Genomic DNA, 24421 nt, shown 5'->3' with positions numbered 1-24421 from the left:
TCTGTGTCAGCCACTGTAGTGCTTCGAAAGGGAGGGGTGGAGTGAGATGTTGGTTGCAGTTTGCAACCTCACCACTAGATGCCGCTAAATTTCTTAAACTTGACATTTTGACACGAGTTCAAATCAAATGATGTCAAAATGATTTTCTTGTAAAATCATACCTGACCGCTCAATTTATAAATGATTATTATAAGCTTACCGATGTGAATCGGGGTCAAAAACACTTTTCAACACTGATTTTTATGTGTATGTACTCCATAACTCACTACACAAGCATAACAGAATATTTCCAAAATTATACAATAATACACAACAGATATAACATCAGCGAAATTCTCAAAGGTGCCACTTTTGCCCTTACATTTTAAATATGTGACCCTGGACAACAAAACCAGTCTAATGGGTCAATTTTTCGAAATTGAGATTTTTACATAATCTGAAAGCTTTCCATAGATATATGAGTTGTTATAATAGATACGACCGTTTAAAACTCAGGAATCTGAGAGCGCAAAAAAATCAAAATATTGAGAAAATTGCCTTTTATATAAAGTTTTTATATACTTAAGGTAGGAAATTTACAAAATATCTTCATGGAACATGATCTTTACTTAATATCCTAATGATTTTTGGCATAAAAGAAAAATCGATAATTTTGTCCCACACAATGTATTTTTGTCTTTTCCTAAAAATGTTCCCGCGCTACTTAAGACTGGTTTTGTGATCCAGGGTCTCATATGTGGGGTAATTTTGTCACTTTCATTGGTATTTTTGCCTCAGGCCCTATGCAATTTCTGATCCCCTAGACAAAATAGCCTCTAAAGCATGATAATACGATCCACAGATGACATCAGACGCGCAGCCTCTCAGAGTGACTGCAAGGAGTTTCCCCTGTACAGCTGGCTTCCTTGGAGACGACCTTTAGACATCAACACAGCTTCTGGTTTGTATCCGTCGTTCATCAGGGAAGCGCTCCTTCAAACAAGCCTTCCTTTTATGCCCTTGACTTTACAAAAGACTGCTGGAGCAGCACTATTCTCTGCAGATTTGTTGAGGGTCACCCTGAAGCCCTGTAAAGTCTGGGGATGAACAAAACCTTCTCTGTACACGTACACAAAAGACCACATTAACATGAACTAGACTTTATCAGAGGCTCCTCTTAAATAGTCTTGTGAGAGGACTTGCTGCAGGCTACAGTATTGGTGAGTTGCATAAAGGACCGGTGTATGAAATTTAGCGGCATCTAGTGGTGAGGTTGCGAATTCACTACGGTGGCTGACACAGAACTAAGATGTCTTCACGTTTTTGCTTCTTTCCCGAATGAGATAATGTATTCAGTTTGTCCGTTTAGGGCTTCCGTAGAACCAACATGGTGAATTCCATGTAAGGGGACAGAAATATATCTATGTCAGTATAGAGATAGAAATAGCTCATTCTAAGATAATAAAAACATAACGCTTCATTATGTAAGGTCTTTATACACCTCTGATAGTTATGTATGTTATATTGCATTTCTGGCAACAGATCCTCCAAAAAAATGATACACACCACCTTTAAAACTACAATTTTGGGATATATTCAGGATATTCAGAAGTTAATATACTGAAACTACAATGTTTGACAAGCCGCTTGCCAAAACCCACAGACCCAACTATCATGTTCCAAGCACTAATTTATTTTCACACACACATCCTTCTGGGGTGTGTTGTAAAGGAAGAACAATGTGCGTCAAGGAGCATGTGAAAGCCAGATGTTATCAGCTGACAGCAGTCACAGCCACTCACATGTAGGTGAGTTAAAATAAGAAGCCGGGACTCCTTCAGAGGAAAGACTGGAACGTACCAGACCACTCCCAAGAACATAAAAAACATTAAACTCCTTCCTCTTCTTTCTCTGTACTTGTGTGCTGCTTACTTTGGACTTTTGTCTGTGTGTATACTTGCTGACTGTGGATAATTCATAAATGAGCATGAAACGCTTCATTTGATTCTTTTAACAATATAACAGAGATATTTTTAACAGGGAGACCAAGGCCTCTAGGGGCACGATAACAATTGATTTAAACTGCTTGTGGAAAATCATGAAATAAAAAAGCCACATTCAACTAAAACTTCCTAAATAAATTGTATTGACTACAATTATAATGTACAACAATGCTCTGTGTTTTACGTAAACAATGATCTTTTTAATAGCTTTGCAATGTAAGGACATAAACAATGGCATAAATAGACTAAAAGGTTTTTATTGGCCATGGTTAAAATGCAATACTCACGGGGTCTTTCTGATTGTTTATCAAAGCGTCCTGGTCTGAAAAATTGAAAACCCACGATAACAGAATAAATGCTTAATTTCACACATTTTTTAAAACATTTTGTCTAGCGAGGCAGCATACGAAGAGATTTAACACCACAGGGCACAAGAAATTGCTGTTAGACACAGGCCTAAAGTGACAGTTTTGAGATTATTTAAGATTATTTCATCATTCACTCACACTCATGTCATTCCAAACCTGCATGACTTTCTTTCTTCTGCAGAACACAAAAGAAGATATTTTGAAGAACGTTGGTAACCAAACAACATGGGCACATTTCACAAAATATCTTCTTCTTTTGTGTTTCACCGAAGAAAGAGTCATACAGCCTACAGGTTTTGATCAACATGAGGGTGAATAAATGACAGAATTTTTATTTTTGGATAAACTGTCCCTCATGATGCACATTAAACACGCACACAGTGTTTGCAGTTCTTCACATCACACTCATGTTCACTGAAACAGGCCAATGGGGTATATGCATACGGTGGATGACGTACTACCGCTAAAATCTCAGCTAGCTAAACCACTTCTGCTCTCATTGCGCTGAGGTAATTTTTCATGAAGCAATAACAATGTCCGTAATCCTATCTTGAAGTGACTGAGTGAAAAACGTCATTGTTTCCTATGGACGCTACGTGCGCCGGATGTAACTGAGCTGGCTGAGGTTTTAGCGGACATACGTCATCGCTCCATGTGCATAGGCCTATACCCCATTCCCTGACTAGACCACAACTGCCCTTGAACCCACAGAATTATTTGGACATCAAAATACTTTCCTCTATCCTAATAATATTTGAAGACATGTACAGTCTGATAGCGGTGTCACAGAAGCAAAAGTGTTACAGAAGCAGCAAAAACTGCATTGGCACAATTCATAGAGTTGCATTATTTGAAACTTACATAAACTAACCCACACCCTCTAGTCAACTCAGAGGTGCTGCATATTTTATACAAACAAAGTCCTCAAAAACCTCAACCTCAACAAATCTTTTAATTCACAAAGCTTCACAAAACAAACCATTCATCAAAAAAACAATTCGGAACAATACTGAAACTGGTATCGATCACAAAACAAGACCCAAGGCCGGCCCATGTGACATAGAATGCTTTAAAGGTCCAGTGTGTCATTTTTTGGAGGATCTATTGACAGAAATGCAATATAATATACATAACTATGTGTTCAGAGGCGTATAAAGACCTTACATAATGAAGCGTTATGTTTTTTACCTTAGAATGAGCTTTATATCTACATACACCGTGGGTCCCCTTACATGGAATTCACCATGTTGTTTCTACAGTAGCCCTAAACGGACAAACTGCTCTACAGAGCGTGTTTCGTGAATGCGTTATCTCCTTCAGCAAAGAAGCGAAAATGTGACAACATCTTAGTCCTGTGTCAGCCACCGTAGTGCTTCAAAAGGGAGGGGTGAAGTGAGCTGTTGGTTGCAGTTTGCAACCTCACCTCTAGATGCCGCTAAATTTCAAACAATGGAAATTTACCATGAAAATGAACTTGATGTTCTTTGGTTTGTGAGTTGGTCTGACGGCTGGGAGAGTCTCTTTACCCTTTACTGCAACTAACCCCTAGAGGTTGTAATAAATACACACAGGTTTACTCAGAATGTCAACAAATCAAAACTACTGTGAGTCACTTACCTACAACTTTTATGGTTTGCTTAAAAACAGTGATTTAAAGTGATGATCTCAGATCCAGGTTCAATTCTGTTCAGATCCAAAATCAGTTCCACTTCATCTAGACAGTGTGGACTAGACAGGCAGCTGAGTGTAAGCAATAGAGAGTGATGCATATTTGTGGAAATCCTCTGTATGTCTCTGCTCATTTTTTCCAGCCACATGGCTTTTTTTCTGCATTCAAGACTTTCTCCCCAGCTGTACAGTTTGAGGCAAGCACTGCTGCATGTTTCCTGTCAAAGGTTAAGTAGCAAACAGAGAACCGTACCAGCCCGTAGAATTTGGTGGGGGTCATAAGCATCTGGCTATGGTGTAGATGAAAGGTAGGTTTAGAGCAATTCCATGTGGCAAAATCCATGTGGCAAAGCTTCAGATAAAGTAACCTTGCTGAATCCAGACGGATTATTGAATTTGAACTGTCTGAAAACAGTTTTGTTTACATCCCAAGGAGCATTTCCCCGAACATCAGTGGTTTCATTGTGTGACCGTTCTGCGCCTTTCCTTCCCATTGTACACCAGTTTACAAAATTGTGCTTTTCAATACTGAAATCATATAATGAGGACACACCCAACATTATGTAAGTCTTTGTTTTGTATGTTATGACAATCACGACAGGACTGTGTAGGTGTGTTTGCATTAAGCCAGTCCTGCAAATCATAGGTAAGTGGTTACCAACTCAAGGGAAAGATGGAATACAAATGAGATTTCATTAATATCAAAATTGTTTCTCTTAGACAGCAACGAGACCAGAGAGATTCTAAGATTTTGATATGAACATAAACATTTCTCATTAAATGCATCTAGAGTCCATATTTAATAGCATTATACACACAACATGTGTTTCAATGCATCAGGGGTTGTGGTCAGACTGTTGCGTAACATCATGTAAACAAATCCATCATGAAACTTGATCATGGATCCTAAGAGGCCTCAATATGCCTCCCTACTGAATATCACTTACAGTGCACACTATAAGATGTACGGTACCAGTAATGGTTGTACTGTCCATGACACACAGAGAGACTATTAACACAAGGGCTTCACAACACAGCCTGTTTCAATCCCAACAGCAGCCTATCAGCAGGCATCCACGGGACATTTATTACATTGTCCTGTATCCAGATACCTCTATACTGTAAATGAATGCCGCAATGGGACCGAGGACATTCAAGATGATGGTAGACAATTCAGTCCAGTCTCAGGCAATACATTAAAATAAATAAATCACAGTGCTCAATAATATTTGACTGGAAGTTGAATGCACAGCCTCCAGCAATGTTGCCCCGAAGAAATCATTGAAAATGGTGGATGCACACACATGACCATTTAACAGCAACTGCTTGGATGAATGCATGAAAATAGCATGCTGTATACAATATGATGGCAGTTTGTTTTTATACAACAATCCCAGTAAGTAAGCCAAACATGGATCCAAATCAATCATTATTTACGAAACACGCTCTGTAGAGCAGTTTGTCCACTTAGGGCTACTGTAGAAACAACATGGTGAATTCCAGGTAAGGGGACTCGCGGTGTACGTAGATAGAAATAGCTCATTCTAAGATAATAAAAACATAACGCTTCATTATGTAAGGTCTTCATACACCTCTCAACACATTGTTATGTTTATTATATTGCATTTCTGTCAACAGATCCTCCAAAAATTAACGCAACTAAATGAATAGACAGCTTTGAGTAAACTCAACTGTTGGGTAAAAATAACCCACATCCACAAATATGTGTTTGACTGTGCTGTCCAGATGTGGGCTGTGTGAAGCGGTCTGCCTCAGTCTGGACAGGTGGGCTTCATTATGTTGGCATGCTTCTGAGAGGCCTTCATAGGAGCCTGGCTGCCTTTGATCCTGTATGATTGTGTGATCGCTTTTATCATATTACTCAGTATTGGAGTAAAAACTAAAACAAGATAAATTATAAGAGGGACTGAACAAGACAAAGCTGCCGATGTAAGTAATATTTATCAACAGTCTGAATTGACGTACATGTACCGTATATATAGGATAACGTTAGCATATGATAGCGAAGGGAGCTATCAGTCACGGGCTAAATAGAACATTCAAAGCCAGTGTTAAACTTACTCTATATTTATATGTTATTTGGTAAATGGGCACTTGGAGTTTAGCTGTATGTATGTTAATACATTATGTGCGTTAATATGCTCTGCGGCAAGCTGTTTGTTTTGCTAATGAACAGGGGCGAACACTGCGGTTAGTTTCGTTTTAAACGTCTCAAATCATTCGTCCTTAGGCTGAAAAATCTGTCACAGCATCCTAGTTATGCTCTCACGTTGTGTGTGTAACGTTATAGCTTGTCAACGACAAGCGCCAAAATCCACGTAATTCCGCTGAGATCTGCAGGTGCGCATTCCATGGATTTTAGGCGAGCATACACGCACAACGGTCTACGCTGTTTGCTGTGACGGATTTTTTAGTCTCCGGACGAATGATTTGAGATGTTTAAAACGAAACTAACCGCAGAGGAGTTCAGGAAACCTCATTTAGCTAAACCATTGCCATGGCAGTACTACACGTGTGTTGTTTTGACTCGCCGGACGGAAGGGGGGTGGGGTGCGCTGTAACTCATTATCATTTAAAGAGACATGCACCAAAACAGGTTGCTGTGAGCTGTTTTTTTTGACAAGGCAAGAAGGGTTTTGTTTACACAGCCATTGAGTGTTTTTCAAGCAAAATATGTTCCAGACATTTCATGAAGACCCTAATAAATCATACCAACTTGTTGAAAGTGCTCATTTGATGAGTCCTTTAAGGGGAAACTATTCCCAAATATGTGCACGCTTTTGACTTGCGTGTTTGAAGTACAAATGTTTATGCGATAATAAACTTGACTTGTTCGTAAGTGGCACATAATGGAATATTTACACCTCTGACAGGATGGAAGGCGTCTGTACAATAGCTCATAAATCTTAAACAGCTAAAGTATATTGTTCTGTAAATGCGAAAGTTGCCATTACGTCCACATACCCCGCAGGAAAGAAAAATAGCGCGTGAGGCCTCTTTATTGTTTCAGCAATAAGATTAAATGGGAAAAAATGGCTCAGATCTTACATGTGTCGCCTTTGGGGTTTCACTGTAAAAAAATATTTGTCGCTTTTTTTTGGTCAACTTAAAAAAATATGTTACTTGGTTGTCTTAAAATTTTTTGTTAATTCAACTTAAAAATAGTACTTACCTCAATGAATTTGATGCAAACTCATTGTGTTGACTAATATTTTTAAGTTGAATTAACTCAAAATTTTAAGGCAACCAGGATACTTATCTTTTAAGTTGAACCAAAAAAAATTTACAGTCAGAGAATTCACAAGCAGAGATTCTCAGATTAGCCAAGTCTACAATCAAAAATCAAAGATGAAGAACATAACATTTTTCATCAAATTCCTCCAAAGCCTAATTTTGTAATATATGTTATTTACATAATTTTAAACCTTCACAATCTTATTGTATCCTAACAACATGTTTATTTTCCCATTTGTTAATACAGTATCCAATACATACAACATGTTTTGAAAACTCTATTGAAGTATTTCACCCATTTTTATGTTTTCAGTATAACAGAATGTCCAGATCGAGAAAGTATCGAAAAACTTTATATCTGAATAAACAGAATTGATTTTAAATAGGTCATGAAAGATACATTAAACCGTGAAAAAAGTGCTAAGTGCATCATTTACAGTTCTGTTTTCATGTTTTCAAACCAAACACAGTTCAGTGCACCAAAATAAAGTGAAAAAACACGTCTTTTACAACAATATTTTACATTTTTGATCAGGCATACAATTAGTCACAGTAATGAATGAGGCCGCCTATTTGACCCAGCCATTTAATCCTCTTTAAGAGAGACTGTCTGTTTACAATGCTGCTTACACGCCCGCACACACACACACACACACACACACACACACACACACATATTCATCTGCAGAATCACACATTTTAAACAACCAAACTGCAACACTGCATCTCACTGCACCACTGATAAAATCATTCAGTCAAAGTAATCAGAAAAAGTGCAGAGTGAAAGAGGAAGAGGAAGGCATACTTCTCCTAGCAGCTAATTCTGTCTCCAGACACACTCCCAGAAAATGATGGTAGGACTGCATTTCCTCCACAGAGATGCGCACCACAGAAAAGTACGTTTCCGGCAAGTGTCGCCCACATAGCGAGCAGCGAGACGGGATGGTCTGATAGCACAGAGAATCTTCCATACCGCAGTACTAACCCAGAATAACCTTGCTCATGCTGAACCTGCCTCGGCTCGAGGGATGAGACTGCGTGTGTGAATTTTCAGCTCAGGGAAAAGCAAGGACAGACCAGAATAGGTAGACAGAAGAATTGCTGATGCTGGATTAGGAGTTAAGAGAACTATTCTAATTCTCTCCTGTGGCGGATATACTTACACACACCTCCACCTGAGAGTATTCTCTCCCTCAGAGCTGTCAATACACAGCATTCCTAACACACACACAAACTAAAAGATGAGATACAATAGACATTTTGTATTACAATGACCTTCCCATTGTATTTAATTAGCTGAAATTTTAGACCAAAAGCACAACATTATTTATTGATCATTTTTATATAAACCCCCTTCAGACACACACACACACACACACACACACACACACACAGTATCCTCACTATTCTCTGCATCATATTGATTACTGCCCCAAGAGACTATCTGCAGCATACTTGTAGTTCAGCACTGGTTTGACCTACATTATAGGGACGCACAGTGCTTACAATGCAGTGTGTATTCATGTGTTTGGCCACGCCCCCTACATTATGAGGACATGCCAATGTCCTTGTAATTCAAAATGTAAAATAAACATACTAAAAAATGTTTTATTGAAAATGTAAAAGTGCAGAAACTTTTTAATGATTCTTAGGGTTAGGGGATAGAATATACAGTTTGTGCACTATAAAATGCATTACGCCCTGTAAACCACCAATGTGTGTGTGTGCGTGTGAACCCAAATTAGGTTTTTCTAATTACATTTTCTCACCAAAAACTGGATAAAAAAGTGCACTATAAACAATTAAATGCACTTAATGTTCTCTATTTTCACACACTAATTTTGTACTTAATATACAAAAAAAATGTTTTTAGTACTTAAAGGGATATTTCACCCAAAAATGAAAATTCTAACATCATTTACTCACTCTCTTCTCATTTGAAACCTGTATGACTTTTTTCCACATAACACAAAAGAAGTTATTTTGAAAAAAGTTAGCACCCATTAACTTCTATTGTATAGACACAAAACCACTGCAAGTAAATAGGTGCTGTTCACCATTTTTCACCATTTTCTTTTTTCGTGTTTTGCGGAAGAAAGTAAGTCATATAAGAGGGTGAGTAAATGATGACAGAATTTTCATTTTAGGGTGAACTATCACATTAAGATAAACTTAAGAAGATCCAAGTGTACTCGACTGTACTATTTTAAGGCACCATGAATAGAAGTACAAAAATACATACATTACGGAAGTGTACTTAAATAAAGTGTACTGAGAGCCCTTTTATTTATCTCTGTTGTGTGTTTTTTGCTTTTAGCTACATTGTGGGGACAAAATAGTCCTAACAATGTGTGCCTCACATCTGCTAAGGTTCATTGTGAGAAAACCTGATTCTGCAATTCAATTCGTAATATACATGCAAAATGATGTCAACAATGTCAAAAAAATGTCTTTTTTGTCAAAAGTCAGTGGAAACTGACAATCCTATAGACAAATATTTTTCACAGTTAATCATGCTACTTCTTATAGAAAATTTTGAAATAATACAAATAATTTGTCTCTTAATACAAAGTATTTTCAGTTTTCAGATCATTTCTTTAACTTCTATCTATAACTGCAGAAGTAAATGTATTTTCTGTACAGCTGCTTTGAAACAATGATAAACTACGACAAACGCTATAGAAATCAATTTAAATTGAAAGTCCTTATGATATAATAATAAAACCAACATGTGTGTCATTCTTGTATGTTTCTGTGCCCTCACCCCCTTCACCTCACTCAGCCTTGTCCTTGTATCATTTAAAAAGTCGCCCATCAGCGTCAGACTGAGCAAAACTGCTGAGCAGGATTACAACCCAATGAAACCGTTGTGAATTATTAGAATGCTGGCATATTTTATAGGTCACATTTCTGTGCGTCTTAAGCATTATTAAGCCAATAAACCTTTATTTCTCAGAAAGCCCTTATACCACCCTGCCACAGAGCTATAGCGAAATCTCTCTCTTTCTCTCTCTTTATATAGCACACACACAGAGAAAGAGCAAACCAAAAGCATAAGCTATTAACACCATCCCTCCTCAGGCACAGATGCTTTCAAAAATCTAAAAAATTCAAAAATGTGACTTACACATAACTGAACCCATTGTGCTGATGGTCCCGCACTGTGCTAGTGGTCCCAGGAGCCACAGCGACCAACAAATGTTCGACCACTCTCTCGTAACGTCTCCTGCAGGTTGTCTACTACTTCTGAGACTTTAAAAAGTAGACATCAGAGGAGCCTGTGCCTCTGGTACACGGGTAACACATTAACATGTTTTCCACAAATATCTTCCAGAATTCCATAAGCGATGGTTGTTTCCTGTTCCTCTCTCTCCTGATGAGGCATTCATCACTGCGCAGCGATCTCTGGTTAGAGAGGGTCAGGAAGAACTTTGGACAAACACACTGATTCCTTTTCCCCCTCTCCACCCCAAAACAGAGCCCAGCGTCTCATACGGTCACATAAACCCCTCCCCACAAAACTCACACATGAGACTGCGTCATGTGCTGCTGAGTGATTAACCTGAGGTCTGAACTTTTTCAGCCATTTAAAGTGTGGAAAAGAGATGCAATGTTACACTGGGAGCTAATAATTGTTGACTTTAAACTAGAGAGAATATAAGCTCACGAATGGCATGGTTGCATGAGCACAGCACATATGGAAAGTGAGAGTAAAGGTAATGTCCCATAGTGGAGCCAACAGAAGCTCCATAAATCCAGACATTCCTGTGGCTGGAAACCTTTGTGCTTGTAAAACTAGGCACTATGTTTAAACACAAAATCTAATACAAACAATCTAAGACAAAAAACAAAACAAAAAACAGTACATTTGCAAATTCTTTGCTGTATGGAGTTCTGCAGAAGAAAGAAAGTCATAAAGGTTTGAAATGACAAGAAGGTGAGTAAACGATAAAAGATTTTTCCGTTTTGGGTGAACTATCACTTTTAAAGACCTGATCCACAATTAGTAACCAGAATATCATCAAGACATGTAAGTGAGCTCTTAAAGGGATACTTCACCCAAAAATGAAAATTCTGTCATCGTTTACTCACCTTCGAGTTGTTCCAAATGTGTATAAATGTCTTTGATCTGATGAACACAGAGAAAGATATTTGGAAGAATGCTTATAACCAAACAGATCTCAACACCCATTGACTACCATAGAAAAAAGCAATGGTGGTCAAAAGTGCCCCAGAACTGTTTGCTGTCCTACATTCTTCAAAATGTCTTCTTTTGTGTTCAACAGAACAAAAAAAATGATAAAGTAATTTTTCCTACTATGGTAGTCAATGGGGGGAAAAATCTGTCAGGTTATAAGCATTCTTCCAAATATCTTTCTCTGTGTTCATCAGATCAAAGAAATTTATACACATTTGGAACAACTCGAATGTGAGTAAATGATGACAGAATATTCATCTTGGGGTGAAGTATCACTTTAAGGGCAAGTTATGGTCATGCGTAGGACCTACGCCATAGCCTCTACGCCATAGGCAACGCGCCGGTTTTCCTTTATACTTGTGCGTTGTTGTCCGCATCGACAGGCAATGGCCACTAGGCGTCAGTGTCTACAGGTGTGTTGCTTGTGTAACTAAGGTGGCTTTCACACTTGAAGTTTAGTTCGGAACGGGGCACTGTTCGCACCTGGCTACCGAACCCCAGACTACCTGAAGGAGGTGGTCTGAGTTCGGTTGCTCTCGACCTGTGGCGCGAATCGCATGAATATGAAAGCAACACGGACCCGGGTGCAGAGGCGTATTAAGACCTCATGGTGCCCCTGGGCAACAGCCCCAGAGGTGCCCCCCATCAACCCACACGCATGAATCCACTCATTAAAAGATTTATATATTAAAAGATTTTATAAGAATGAAACTCAGCAATTTACAATATACTATTTTACAAGAATTATACATTAACATGACACTTTTGTAGAATATAACACAAAAACAACTCTTTTCCATTAAGTATTTTTAACAATTAGGCCTACTGTAGTTAAGGGGCACCTGCTTTATGTTGTAATGTTACATTTCAGGTTTTGATGTAGTTTAAAAAAATCACTAACATTTTTTTAACAGGTGTAAATGTTGTGCGTGCCACAAAATGGGGGTACAGGGACACACACATAGTTTGCATGTATGTATTCACATTAGGGGGACAATGGAACAATGTACAGATTTTCAGGACATTGGGACTTTAATTCACCAAAGTGGCATTCACCAGATTACAATGTATAGCAAGGTTATTAGGTATATGTATAGCAATGAAACGTTATTGTTACTATTTTAACTGCTATACAGCTATTCAAACGCTCTATTTAAGCACAGTATGTGTATATTCTTCTTACTAAACGATCACATAAGTACTAAGATAAAAGTGTACTCCACTAAAAAGGACACATATGAATTGATTGCTATAGTGAAGACACCGACCGTTCTTCACTTTCACTTTAAAACCCAGGTTTGGATCTTCAATAGTGGCCTTTACCTCCACGTACTATTAGCATTCATTATCGGCACTATAACATCGTATTTCTGACGCATGCCATGTGTATACACCTTTATTAATCAGTGCTAATCCCCGCATTTTTAGTCTCCGCTACAACAATGCGCTCTGCATCGTTCCCGCTTCCATCTGTTTGAAGATTAAAGTGTAGGCTACACGAAAGACGACTCGCCTAATAGCAGTCACTTGTGATTGGCTGAATGTTAATTCACTCAAATCTATGTAACTAACCAGATAACATGGGCGGGAATTTTGGCGGAGGTGTGTCGATAAAGTGCGGAGGACAGAACCATTTTTATCTGAAAGTGGGGATATTCCCGCACATGGTGCCGCGCCTATTTAGCGCAGATGCGTGACTTAAGTCTTAAAAAACAAGCGCTTATGTACATTTATAAAAAATATATATTTTGTATTGCGGATTTATTTGGTGCCCCTAAAGTCTTGGTGCCCCTGGGCACTTGCCCAATTGCCCATATGGTTAATCCGCCTCTGCCCGGGTGCACACTTGATGAGGAATAAAAGTGACCTGCGCATGCGTTTAAGCCGATTACAATATATTGATGTTACATATTTGGAGAGATGCGCACCAGGCTACGGCATAGGTTCGACGCAGGACCATAAATTGAGCTTTATACCTAAGTTGAGTAAGTGACACCCTAGCAATCATCCTGAACACCTCAGCAACCATATTCTGTACCAACCCTAGCAACCATCTTGAATACCTTAGCAACCATATTCTGTTCCAACCCTAGCAACCATCTTGAACACTTTAGCAACCATATTCTGTACTACCCCTAGCAACCAACCACATCACAGGCAAATATCACTCACAGTTTCTTCTGCATACAAACTTTTCAAATTTACTCCTTTAATACTTCAGAGACCAAGAGTATTATAAATCAAGTGTGTATCTATAACTTTAGATCATTCTTCACACTAGTGTGCGTTACAGATAATCTGTCAGTGACAAAAACAGCATCTGTTGTAATCCGGTTAATGGACTCTATTTTTGGAAGATCTCACAGTGTGTCTTACTCTACTGTCACACATTCGGTATAGTCACCCATACTTTCACTAATGTGTATTTCTACTTCACTGTCTGTGTTTAAATCAGCCTCTCAACGGTGCAGGGAGGAAGAGAGGGATAATTTTATATTGTGTCAGAAGGTTCAGTGAATGAAATCTAATGGATTCCATTAGCTGAGAAAACGTGTAATAGCGTGAGCTCTTCCACACGGCCGGGAACAGCAGCTGCGCTTGTCAAATCACTAAGAAATCAATCTTGAGTCTCTGGTAAGAGACTCAAGTCTGTTTTTGTAACATCACTGTAATGAGAGAATTAAGAACAAATTTTTAACATTTTTGTAAATCTCACATAATCCCCATGCTGAAAAGTTGGTTAGTGTAGGCTGTGTTATTGTGCTGGACGGGTGGACAAGTGTGCTGGAGCCCAGGATTCTAGACGTCGTGGTTATACAATATTGACTGACAGAAGTGCAGAAAGGAAGTCTTCAAAGGGGGAAGCTATAACAGAGATTTGATACCGAAAAGTAGATGGAGGCGGGAAGGGGGGTGGAGACAGGGAAGGAAGTACAATGACCTTCCCATTGTTCACCTTTTTGGATTTGTTGTGTTGTGTCACAACTCACTTCTGCTGTGTTATTGTAATATTGCAATAAAGTAAAGCCTGTAAATTCCCCCTGAATTTGAGGAATATTTTTGTCACATTCCTGATGCAGACCAAAACTAAGCAATGACAGTATTTATTTCTTCTTCTTCTTTTTAATTCATTTATTTTCTTTTTTAGATGTACTACAAAGAAGACCAGCTCATGTGTCTGTGTTTATGTACAGTATGTACAGTATATGTGTGTGTAGAGGTAAAGGGAGAGAAAGAGAAAAAGAGTCAATTATGTGTTAATTATACATTACTGCCCTTATTTTCTGTCATGTCTGCTATATTCCAATAAACACGATCAAATGTTCTGTCAGCCATTCGAAAGCTTCATTCTGTAAAAATCATTATGTCATTATTAATGTATTTTCCAGCTGGTTTGTGATGTCAAATTCTTTGTGTGTGCGTGTGTGTGTGTGTGTGTGTGTGTGTGTGCGTGTGTGTGAAAGACTATGTGTGTATTATTTCTGTGTCGCTCAGTATTTGGCTTGTTTGTGTTAATCCTTTTATCCTGATTAGTTCAGGATGACTGAATAACACAGTTTTGTATTATTTCAAACAGCTTTTATGCAGCAGTGACTGGCTGTTTAAAGCACAGACGTTTAGGGCGAAGAGTCCTAAAAACTAAAATGGTCACCCCATGAAAAACGTCATATCAACATCTCAGACTCTTGAAATGGTTTATACTCCTCATGACAAATAATGTAGTTAATTCCTATTCCTTTTTATGATGCTGTTAGCATGTCCAACCTGGTTCTACATTTGGCATACAGTACTGATATTTATTTTATCAAATAAATCCCAGCTCACCACTACAGCATCAGTGCAAAAGGTCAAAGATCTCATATAAATATGAATAATATGAGCTAATATTTGCAAACATTTTAAATTAAGTTAGTCTCAGATATTATTGCTGTGTTAATCTATAAGGCTGTTCAGCTGTCCTGTTAAATATGCATGAGCTTCACATCGAATCGAGAAGTGTGCAATATATCACTCAGCTTTGATATTTACAGGAGAATGATGTCATAGTTGACCAATCAAAGAGCAGAACCTCTCAGCGTTTAGTCATGTTACTATTACAGGGGTAGATGGTAACATCTGTGACTCACTCAGATAGGCTCTAATGGCTCTGTGAAGAGGCCAGTAATGATTTTTGGCTCTTCTGAAAAAAGGACTTCCATTAAGTATGATTTTATGCAGGATTTTTTGCAGGATATTTGCTCAAACTCCAAAGTGCAGTTCAAAGCAGTGAACTGGAAATGGTTTAATCATTGTTTAAAAAAAACATAAGCTTCATCTTGAGAGAGAGCTGAAGCTGTGGAGGTGTGTTGTTATAATCAGCATAATAAACTTAGGAAGCACTGAGCGTGGTTACAGCATGGAGCGTGAATCAATATGGCGAGCTGGCCCGTCTCAGTTTCCATGGTAACGTGTTTGAAGTCCCCCGAGGCCTGCAGCAGAGGCGTCAGTAGTGCCTCTTATGCAGGATCGAGGTAGCAGCATGGCACAATAACCTACTTCTCTCTGATGCCCGTGGAAGCACCTGAATATTTTTAAGCTTTTTATAAGGGACAGGAAGAAGATAATAAAACAGTTTGGAATAAAGGCTATTTCAGAGAGGAGCACTGATGAAGTGGATTAAAAATACCCAGATTTCCTATAAACCGCATATATCTAAAATGACACAGTGAATTCTGAAATAGTTGAAAGTATATTAAACAGTCTCATTGTATTCAACAAAACTGATAAATGTGAAATACAACATCTCGTAACCTCAGAAAATATATATTAAAAAGCACATGCCAAGATAAAATCTGCTTTTTTTGCTGTGAATCTACCATTTTTATATCCTACTGTTTATGTCTTTGTATTAAAAACATGAAACACAAAAATTAAACACAAACCCAAGCTCACAACTGACCCAAATCACAGAATTCATGTGTTCTCCATCAATCTCTGAAAGCACTCAGAGCGGACACTGTCACACACCCCCTTCTATGCCCCTCAGCCCATGATATCCCCCATCCTCCTCTACCATAGCGAATGATCCACTTACCAACATGGGTGATGACACAGTCCACCCTCTGCTGAAGCTCCATTAGAGACATCTCCTCTTCCTCCTCCAGCCTGCAGAGCATCTCAGGGTGCAACGGTGGTCCTCTCCCCTCTCCTCAGCTCAGCCCAGGGCTTCCCCACTCCTCTATCACAAAGACAGCGGCCACTCCCAGCCCCTGATGGAGACCTCCTATGGAGGACACGAGAGAGAGAGATCCGACCGGCAGATGAGGTCTGGCTCTTTTATCCGACAGCATGCAAGAGTCTATTGTGATGTTAATCATTCATTCTGAATCTCTGTCTGGCTGATGCTGGTTAGACTTTACCCGGCTCTGTGGCTTCTATCCTAAAGACTGTGTCAGGCACCAGGAAGAGAATCCGAGGGAGGATACCTGCCTTGAGAGAGATGTGGAGCTCCTTTATCACAAAACCAGGAACAATGGATTCAATGGAATGGAGTCATACAGCCATCCAAACGAATCATCAAACAGAACCTAAAATAAACCTCTCGGAAAATGTTTAAAACTGTAAAATTTTGATTTAACATTAGTATTAATATTATTGTTTTTTAAATATTATTATCATAATCATTACTTTAAATTAGAAAAAATACAGATGTTTTCCTTTCTGTAAATACATGCTTATATAGAAAATTATTATATTGAATAATGTAAATAATTTGCTTAATAATTCTAAATACATATAACATTTATCCAGAGTTTGTATTTTTATTTATTTTTCTATTTTTTGTACTTTATTATAGGAGTGTATGTTTGAGTAAACTGGCGTTCCGCCGAGAATCTTTTCCACATTTTGATTTCAGCTGACGGGCTGTTATCATTTTACTTGAAGACATTGCCCTTGGGATCCAGATCATCTCCTTGGAAACGCTTAGTGATGGGATGCCATCTGCCCTCCTGCCTTCTAATGTAAACGTATAAGATATACAATTACCAAAATAAGCATAGTATCGCGTGTTACATTTTGTTTTCAAGATTACACATGCAATTTATTATTGTTATGAATGTATTTTTTAAAAATGGACACGTCAATGCTACAATCAAAATATGTTTTTATTTACGCTTCACGCAACTACTACAGATAAAACAAAACTATATGAAATCTTCACGGAAGAATACGGTAAGATAGTTTAACCTAAAAGAAAAATGTTAAATAAAATCATTTAATAGTGAAAAAAATATTGACCTACCAAAGCTTCATCGCCAGATGGAGCTGTAGAACTACGCTGAGCTTGAACAGTAGGGTTACCTACAAATACTGTTGCGCCACCTGCTGGTTATAAGTCGTTTTTTAGCAAAAGCGTTATCTGATTAATTCTGCTCGTTAAAACTCTACATAACATCTACTCTCGGCGGTAATCAATCATAACTGTTAATAATTCGAACTCTTGTGTCATAATTATGTAATTGCATGTTACGCCCTTCAAAACGCAACACTGTCAGACCATTTGCATTTACGTATTTGGCAGAAGCTTTTATCCAAAGCGACTTACATTGCGTTATACTATACATTTGTATCCGAGTACGTAATCCCCTGGGATCGAACCCATGACCTTGGCGTTGCTAGCGCCAGGCTCTAACCACTGAGCTACAGTGATTTATTGCGTCTGAAAAAATTAACCATCATTAATACCGAACAGCTACGAATATGATTATGTACAACCAAATGTCGTTGGCTTAACACATATTATAACTGGAAGCCTCAAGGTGCATTATGGCTATTTTCTAGCAGTAGGCTACATCAGATGTACACTTGTTATTATGGGATTATGAGTGCACTTGATCATTTTTCATTTTGTTTCAGACACCACTGCGAAATGGCAGTATCAAAATGGTGGACATGTTTATTTCTTCAGGGGTTCCACTATTAAGGGGCCTCTTAAAATGCTAGATATTGTTATATTGCCATTTTAAAAATGTATGTGGGCTACATATTTCTAGTTATGCTAAACTCTAGAATATTTTATTGGATAATGGACAAAAATTGTTAGTATCTTTAAGCAATGAGTTGCCTTGTTGGTGTAGTTAAATAATAATGGTGGAAGTATACAGTTTTCGATCATAAAAAATCTAATTGCTTACAGTTTGTTCACAATTTTTACACAACCAAAAGACTGCTAATGAAGAACAGAGATAAAGCTGGACAGAATACACTGATATTTACATCAGTTTATGATATAATAAGCTTGAGTGATCATTTTCCATTCCAAATCACAGAAACTTCCAAAATCTTTGAGAAAAACCCTAAGGGATGGTACATTATAAATAATTGATTGCGAAATGAAACATGAAAAATCACAATGCAATTTTAACTATGCACAATTTTTCTAAATTATAAATAGCCTAAAGATAGAACAAATACACATGGATTCTAACAAGGTTTCAGTAATTGAAATCAATGGATTCAGTAATCACTACTATTAACTTGTAATATAAATGCAAACACTACAATAGAATTTTTTTTTAGATTCAAATTAGTTTCTGTTTGCTTGCTAAACAGATGGTGTTGTTTGTATTATGTATAACCTCAGGACCAACAATTCGACTGGTACATGTTTCAAAAACCACACCTTATTTTCAATCACATTTAATCTCACATTTAATGACAGTTGTAATGATACAATTTTAATGACTAATTTCATAAGAGAAACTGTTTTCAGTAAGGTTTATTTTACAGTGATACAGTAACAACAAATGTGTACATGAACACAACATGTATATGTCTTGAGTGTCACTGAATGTGAGTGTCATTTGGTCAACAAACATTGAAAATGGTAAACAAAAAATAACATTCGTTCCCCCCACTCTATACATACAGTATTCAAACCTAAACCCACGTTGAATAATTTATTGAACATTATACACAGACAAAATACATATACATGTGTTAATAATGTATGTCAGATTTGTCTCTGGTTAGTACATGGTTGTAATGCCCCTCTTATGAAAAGGAAAATTATTGCATTTCTTGTATGACTTGTTTTATTGGCAGTATATAATCTGAGTGATAAGGTCTCTTAGAGTGAAAATGAGTCTAAGAAAGGATTCCCCGTCACCCAGAGACATTGTGAAACAGCACTATACAGTTCTATCACTCCCCGCCATGGTTTATTATTTGCAGCATTTTGACAAAATATATGTTCACCATTATTTGCATGGATTAAATGCTACACAGAATTTAGCAAAAATGAGATAAAGCTTGATACTAATCATTTTCCAAAAATAAAACAACTGATTTTATGTAAGTGAATGCATTTCATATGAACAAGTTCAAGAAGATAATGTGCTGTAGGATCAAATGAAGATAAAAGTTTTGGCTCATATGTTTAAAATCCACAAAATGAGAAAATTGTTCATAAAAGTATTTTAGAAAATATTGGTCACTGCTCATAAGTTGTATATATTAACATCCAATATATCGTGAAGTGATGTGAGGAACGCATTTCACAGACATTTAAAAAGCATTATGTGATGACCAGGGGCGTAGCCAGAACTTTTTTTTAGAGGTGGCCAGGTAAGACCCAGTGATTTTATTAGGGTGACCAAAACATCCTTACAGACAGAAATTCTTTAACTTCTACTGTAATTTACACCAATTCTTCATTTCACATAGTTTGCTGGTCACAAACATACACAACGAATGTAAAGTAAACAATTTATTTGCAATGCTTTCATGTGCTAACATTATTTTAAAATAATTTGCTAGCTATCATTTGCAGTAAGTTAGCATTTTTTATAGAAAATAAACATTGCAGTACCCCAACTTAAACTTTCACGAAAATGTAATGAATGAAATCCAGTTAAACAAGACTGATTTTACTGACCTGATCCTTCTGCTCGCGATGAACTTCCATGGTACACAGACAGTACACTGTCACGAAGCGAAGAGGTTAGCAGCTGTTCAGCTATAGCGCTCAGACTGTTTGTGTCAGTGCATCAGCGTATGACATCATATTAACGCGAGAGTAATGTTCTCGTGTTACTTTCAGTGCATACGCTAAATGATCTGCGCAGCACTCCGTATAAACTCCGACACATCTTAAACTGCTTCGCACAACAGAGGTGGCCATATAGGTGGCCATCCATCATTCAGGGGTAGCCGTGGCCACCCTTGGCCACCATGTAGCTACGCCCCTGGTGATGACTTACAGTATATTAACTACATTTGCATCTTTCTTTAAAAATTGCTTCTAAGTTTTATGATACGACTGCAAGTGAGTGTCAGTTATGCGTAATAAAAAAGTTTTTTAAAATAAACTATTTATTGAGGCTATATGACAGGGAATTGCCATAGGATCTACTGTCCAAAAAATATACAGTATAACATACAAAATACACTCTACCTGGTTAAAAACAAAAGCAACCTTGAATTTTTACCATTTCTACGGGTGAAACATCATTGGAACAGTAGACTTTGAACACACAATCCCACGATTTGCTCTTCGTGGGTAAACTCAGATACACATATGCTCAAAACATACCTCACACACACATAAAAATGATTAGATATAACATAATGCCTTATAGCACAGACTGGCACAAACAGATCTACAGAACAGAAGCATACTGGTGCTTTACGTGTGGCACGATGCAAAACAACGTTAACTCACAAACTTGTCTCTCTATCCAAATCTGTGTCTTTCTCTTCATCACCTGGCTCATGTCTCGAGGAGCCTTTAAGTGTTGAGCTGCAGAACGTGACAGAGAGATTCACATCACAATGGTGATAAAGGATTTTGACAAAATCTGACAAGAAACAAGCATTTGTTGAGCAAAACTGTCCTGTTTTGTATGAACCCATGCTTTATCAGCAAAAGATAAAGCAATGGAGCATTTAGTATCATCAGGGCTGTCAAAAATATTTAATCCAATTTGCAGATTATATCATGTACTGTGTTAAATTTGCTGAAAAGCTGCCAAATTCTGATTGTTCAAAGATTCAAAGGAGTCAATATAGTGTTTGCTTTACTTTAAAATTCAATGAACCAAATGACACAGAATGATTGTGTTAAACTGACAGCCCTAATGTGATTTATGATTATCTGTTCTCACGGAGTTTGTAAGTGTTGCCATCTCAAGCTTGACTTCTTACCCATCCAAAAATCATGCTTTTCCATGCAATTAACATTCTCAACAAATACACACAAACATGCATAGGAACGACAGGCTTGATTCAGTCCCTCAAACGCCCAATGTAACGCCACGTGTCTTTAGTAAAGAGCTGAAGATTGTCATTAAACTCTGAACAAGGAAGACGCAAAGTGAAAATAGTCATCCAGAAAAGGAAAGAAGATGGATTTTGAACATCATAGCACCAGAAGATGGAGGCCAAGAGACCGCAACACTAATGTCAATACAGTGATTGTGCACAGCGGGTTTGGGTTGCGTCTTACCTTTGGAAATCAGCATCTGAGACATTAGGAGAGGGAGCTTATGAGTGACAGGGGATGAAAAATTCAGTCATGATATTTTATAAAGCCTGATATTTCACTTTGAAAGGAAACAGCATGTTTGAGGATTTGACTGAAGAGGGGATTTCATGAAAGAAAGGCTTATGGCCAAACTCCCACTCACTTCTTAACCAAACTGCTCTGTCAAGCTTTGTCCTTGAAGTATATTTTCATGTTCCAATGGATAAAAATGTGCCACAATTGCACACTTGGTGGGGGTCAGGTGTGTTCTTTGTTGACATCAATGTTCCAGTTCAAGTACAATTTTTCACATTTTGTTTACAATTTATTAAATAACATGACTTCAACTGAATTAAACTTCTTTTGTTATTTATATTATAATGATTGTCTGTGCTAAGTGGCAAGTTAATAAAGGTTAACACATGTACATATGTACTGAACCTGGAACATTCTTTAAAATAACTGAAAAAGTGTGTGCCAGGATTTCAGTGAAGGTTTATTTTATTTTTTATTTTTTGGGGAGAGATTGTAAATCCAAACCTTTTTGAGCTTTGATCTTTTTTGCAGCTGTCACTGGTGAGGCCTTTCCACACATTTCCAAAAGACGTCTTTGTCATTTCATCTGAAATGTTGACGGTGGATGGGTCGTCCCTTAAACACAAACACATCAACGTTTGTTTTTAATCTCAAGTATCTCGTGTCATGTCATTTCAATGACACTTTCAAATGGATTCGTAAATAAATTACAGTTAATCTCAATGAGGGGATGAGTCACTTTTTTAGCTAAATTATTCTGTCGACCTGAAATATTCACACATTTTGCAAAACCCGTAGCTGTAGGCTGCACAGCTCTAAATAAATAATATAAAATTAAAGTCACATTGTTCGATGTGTCTTTCATGTATTTGTAATGCTTTCACATTAATATTACATCATGTCTCCTTCAAACGCAACATTTTTCACCCACGTACTTGTAATGCCCCTCAAGGGGCACTTGAACAATTCCTTCATCCTCCACCAAAACACACTGATTCTCCTGAAAGCAAGAGAAGGAACACATTGTTGAACTGTCATTTTAAAACACGCCTGCAGTGATTGGCCACTGTTGGCCAATAGCATCGCCCCAGTGGGTACCTCTTGCTGCGCATCTTCCAGTTTTTTCTTCTTGCTCTCGGGCATGAGGTCATCAAGCCAGCTGAGCTCTCGCTTAGAGAAGAAAAAATCCAACAGTTTACGGATGAAAACCAAAGCTAATACCTGTGAGAAAACACACAAAACATACATTTTGTAAACAGTCACACAAATGAACTCCCTGGGACATATACGCATTCTGTATAAACACACGCCACAGATGTCCTACCATCATGGGAAAAACAATGGCAGCTCTTGAGGTTTTAATGACCCACAGAAGCACCAGGCAGCTGAGCTGGATGATGGTGAACAGGTGGACCTTTCTCAGCGGGACGTGTCTCAGGTAAATAAAGTCTGGCTGGTGTTTCGGAGGCATCCAGAACAGCTTCAGACGATCAAAGAACTGACAGCAGAAAACAAACACATCTCAAACACTGCATAATACTGTACATCTTCATATTTCGTCATTTTTTTTGGCCATAAATTATTATTAGTTACCCTTTATGTTTGTCACTGGGTTTTGCAAATATCGAACAAATCAAAAGTATTAAAAAATGCTTGTCAACTTTGACAACACAGTATTGATTCACATAAAATGTCAAGTGTCATTTCCTGAAAAACAGCAAATTTGGACATCCGAGGTTTTGGAAGGACAGCAATGATGTGTAAAGAAAGTACAAGAATGAGACTGGAGTGGTCAATTTTAACTTGCTATTCTAAACTTGAATCTATGTTCTCATTCAGTTTCAGAATATACGTATGGTCAAAATAACTCAACTTCGTGAAGAAAAGCATTAAGCACCTGAAAGAAAATCAACAACTATATACAGCTTCAGTGTATCTTGATTCTGATTATTCGTTGTAACTGAATGGCACATTACACTGAATAATAATGTAAAAACTAGTTGCAGTACCTGTATGCCTCTGAGAGACGACGCTCCCATGTAGAGAAAAACGCCATACAACACAGGCATTGGGATGTGCTGAGGATAAAAGTAAATAAACGCAATATGTACAATAGAAAGTAGTAAATAACAACAGTAGAAAGTAGTAAATAAACACTAACTTAGATTAAAACCCCCAAAAGTAATTTCATTGATAATACGTATAAGACTGACATCTCCAGTCCTGCTCCTGGTGTGCCACTGTCCTGCAGAGTTAACATTCAACTCTAACCAAACACACATCAACCATATAATTTGCGTTCCAAATTCCATACTATCTGCCCTGAACAGTATTCGAAATTACAATTAGCATGTCCTAAATCTTATTATGCTTATATAGGTATGCTTTAAGTACCCAATCCAGATAGCAC

The 24421-nt window shown here is 37.7% G+C and overlaps 2 protein-coding genes across 13 annotated transcripts in view; both read right to left on the bottom strand.

Annotated features, from left to right (window-relative positions):
* The window catches only part of mcf2l2 (MCF.2 cell line derived transforming sequence-like 2), a 63024-nt gene extending 46032 nt beyond the window's left edge, over positions 1-16992 (bottom strand). For 2 of the 10 annotated variants that reach the window (XM_057361566.1, XM_057361567.1), the window contains exon 1: positions 8079-8311. In XM_057361566.1, coding sequence (XP_057217549.1) covers positions 8079-8244 — 166 coding nt within the window. In that variant the 5' untranslated portion in view covers positions 8245-8311. Of the gene's footprint in view, positions 1-8078; positions 8314-10400; positions 10727-16545; positions 16735-16870 lie in introns of those variants that run through there. The other 8 variants (XM_057361569.1, XM_057361571.1, XM_057361570.1 and 5 more) reach the window with 8 other exon arrangements.
* Positions 16993-19145: 2153 nt separating this feature from the next.
* The window catches only part of slc4a10a (solute carrier family 4 member 10a), a 42983-nt gene continuing 37707 nt past the window's right edge, over positions 19146-24421 (bottom strand). For 2 of the 3 annotated variants that reach the window (XM_057361357.1, XM_057361360.1), the window contains 7 exons: positions 24021-24089; positions 23336-23509; positions 23110-23232; positions 22947-23011; positions 22516-22626; positions 21958-21994; positions 19146-21252 (listed from right to left, as the gene is read on the bottom strand). In XM_057361357.1, the coding sequence (XP_057217340.1) occupies positions 21982-21994; positions 22516-22626; positions 22947-23011; positions 23110-23232; positions 23336-23509; positions 24021-24089 (555 nt within the window). In that variant the 3' untranslated portion in view covers positions 19146-21252; positions 21958-21981. The remainder of the gene's footprint in view (positions 21253-21957; positions 21995-22515; positions 22627-22946; positions 23012-23109; positions 23233-23335; positions 23510-24020; positions 24090-24421) is intronic. The other variant, XM_057361358.1, reaches the window with a different exon arrangement.

Source organism: Triplophysa rosa, linkage group LG20, assembly GCF_024868665.1.
Source record: "Triplophysa rosa linkage group LG20, Trosa_1v2, whole genome shotgun sequence".
NCBI classification, from domain to species: Eukaryota; Metazoa; Chordata; class Actinopteri; order Cypriniformes; family Nemacheilidae; genus Triplophysa; species Triplophysa rosa.
This window is presented reverse-complemented; position numbering and strand designations above follow the sequence as displayed.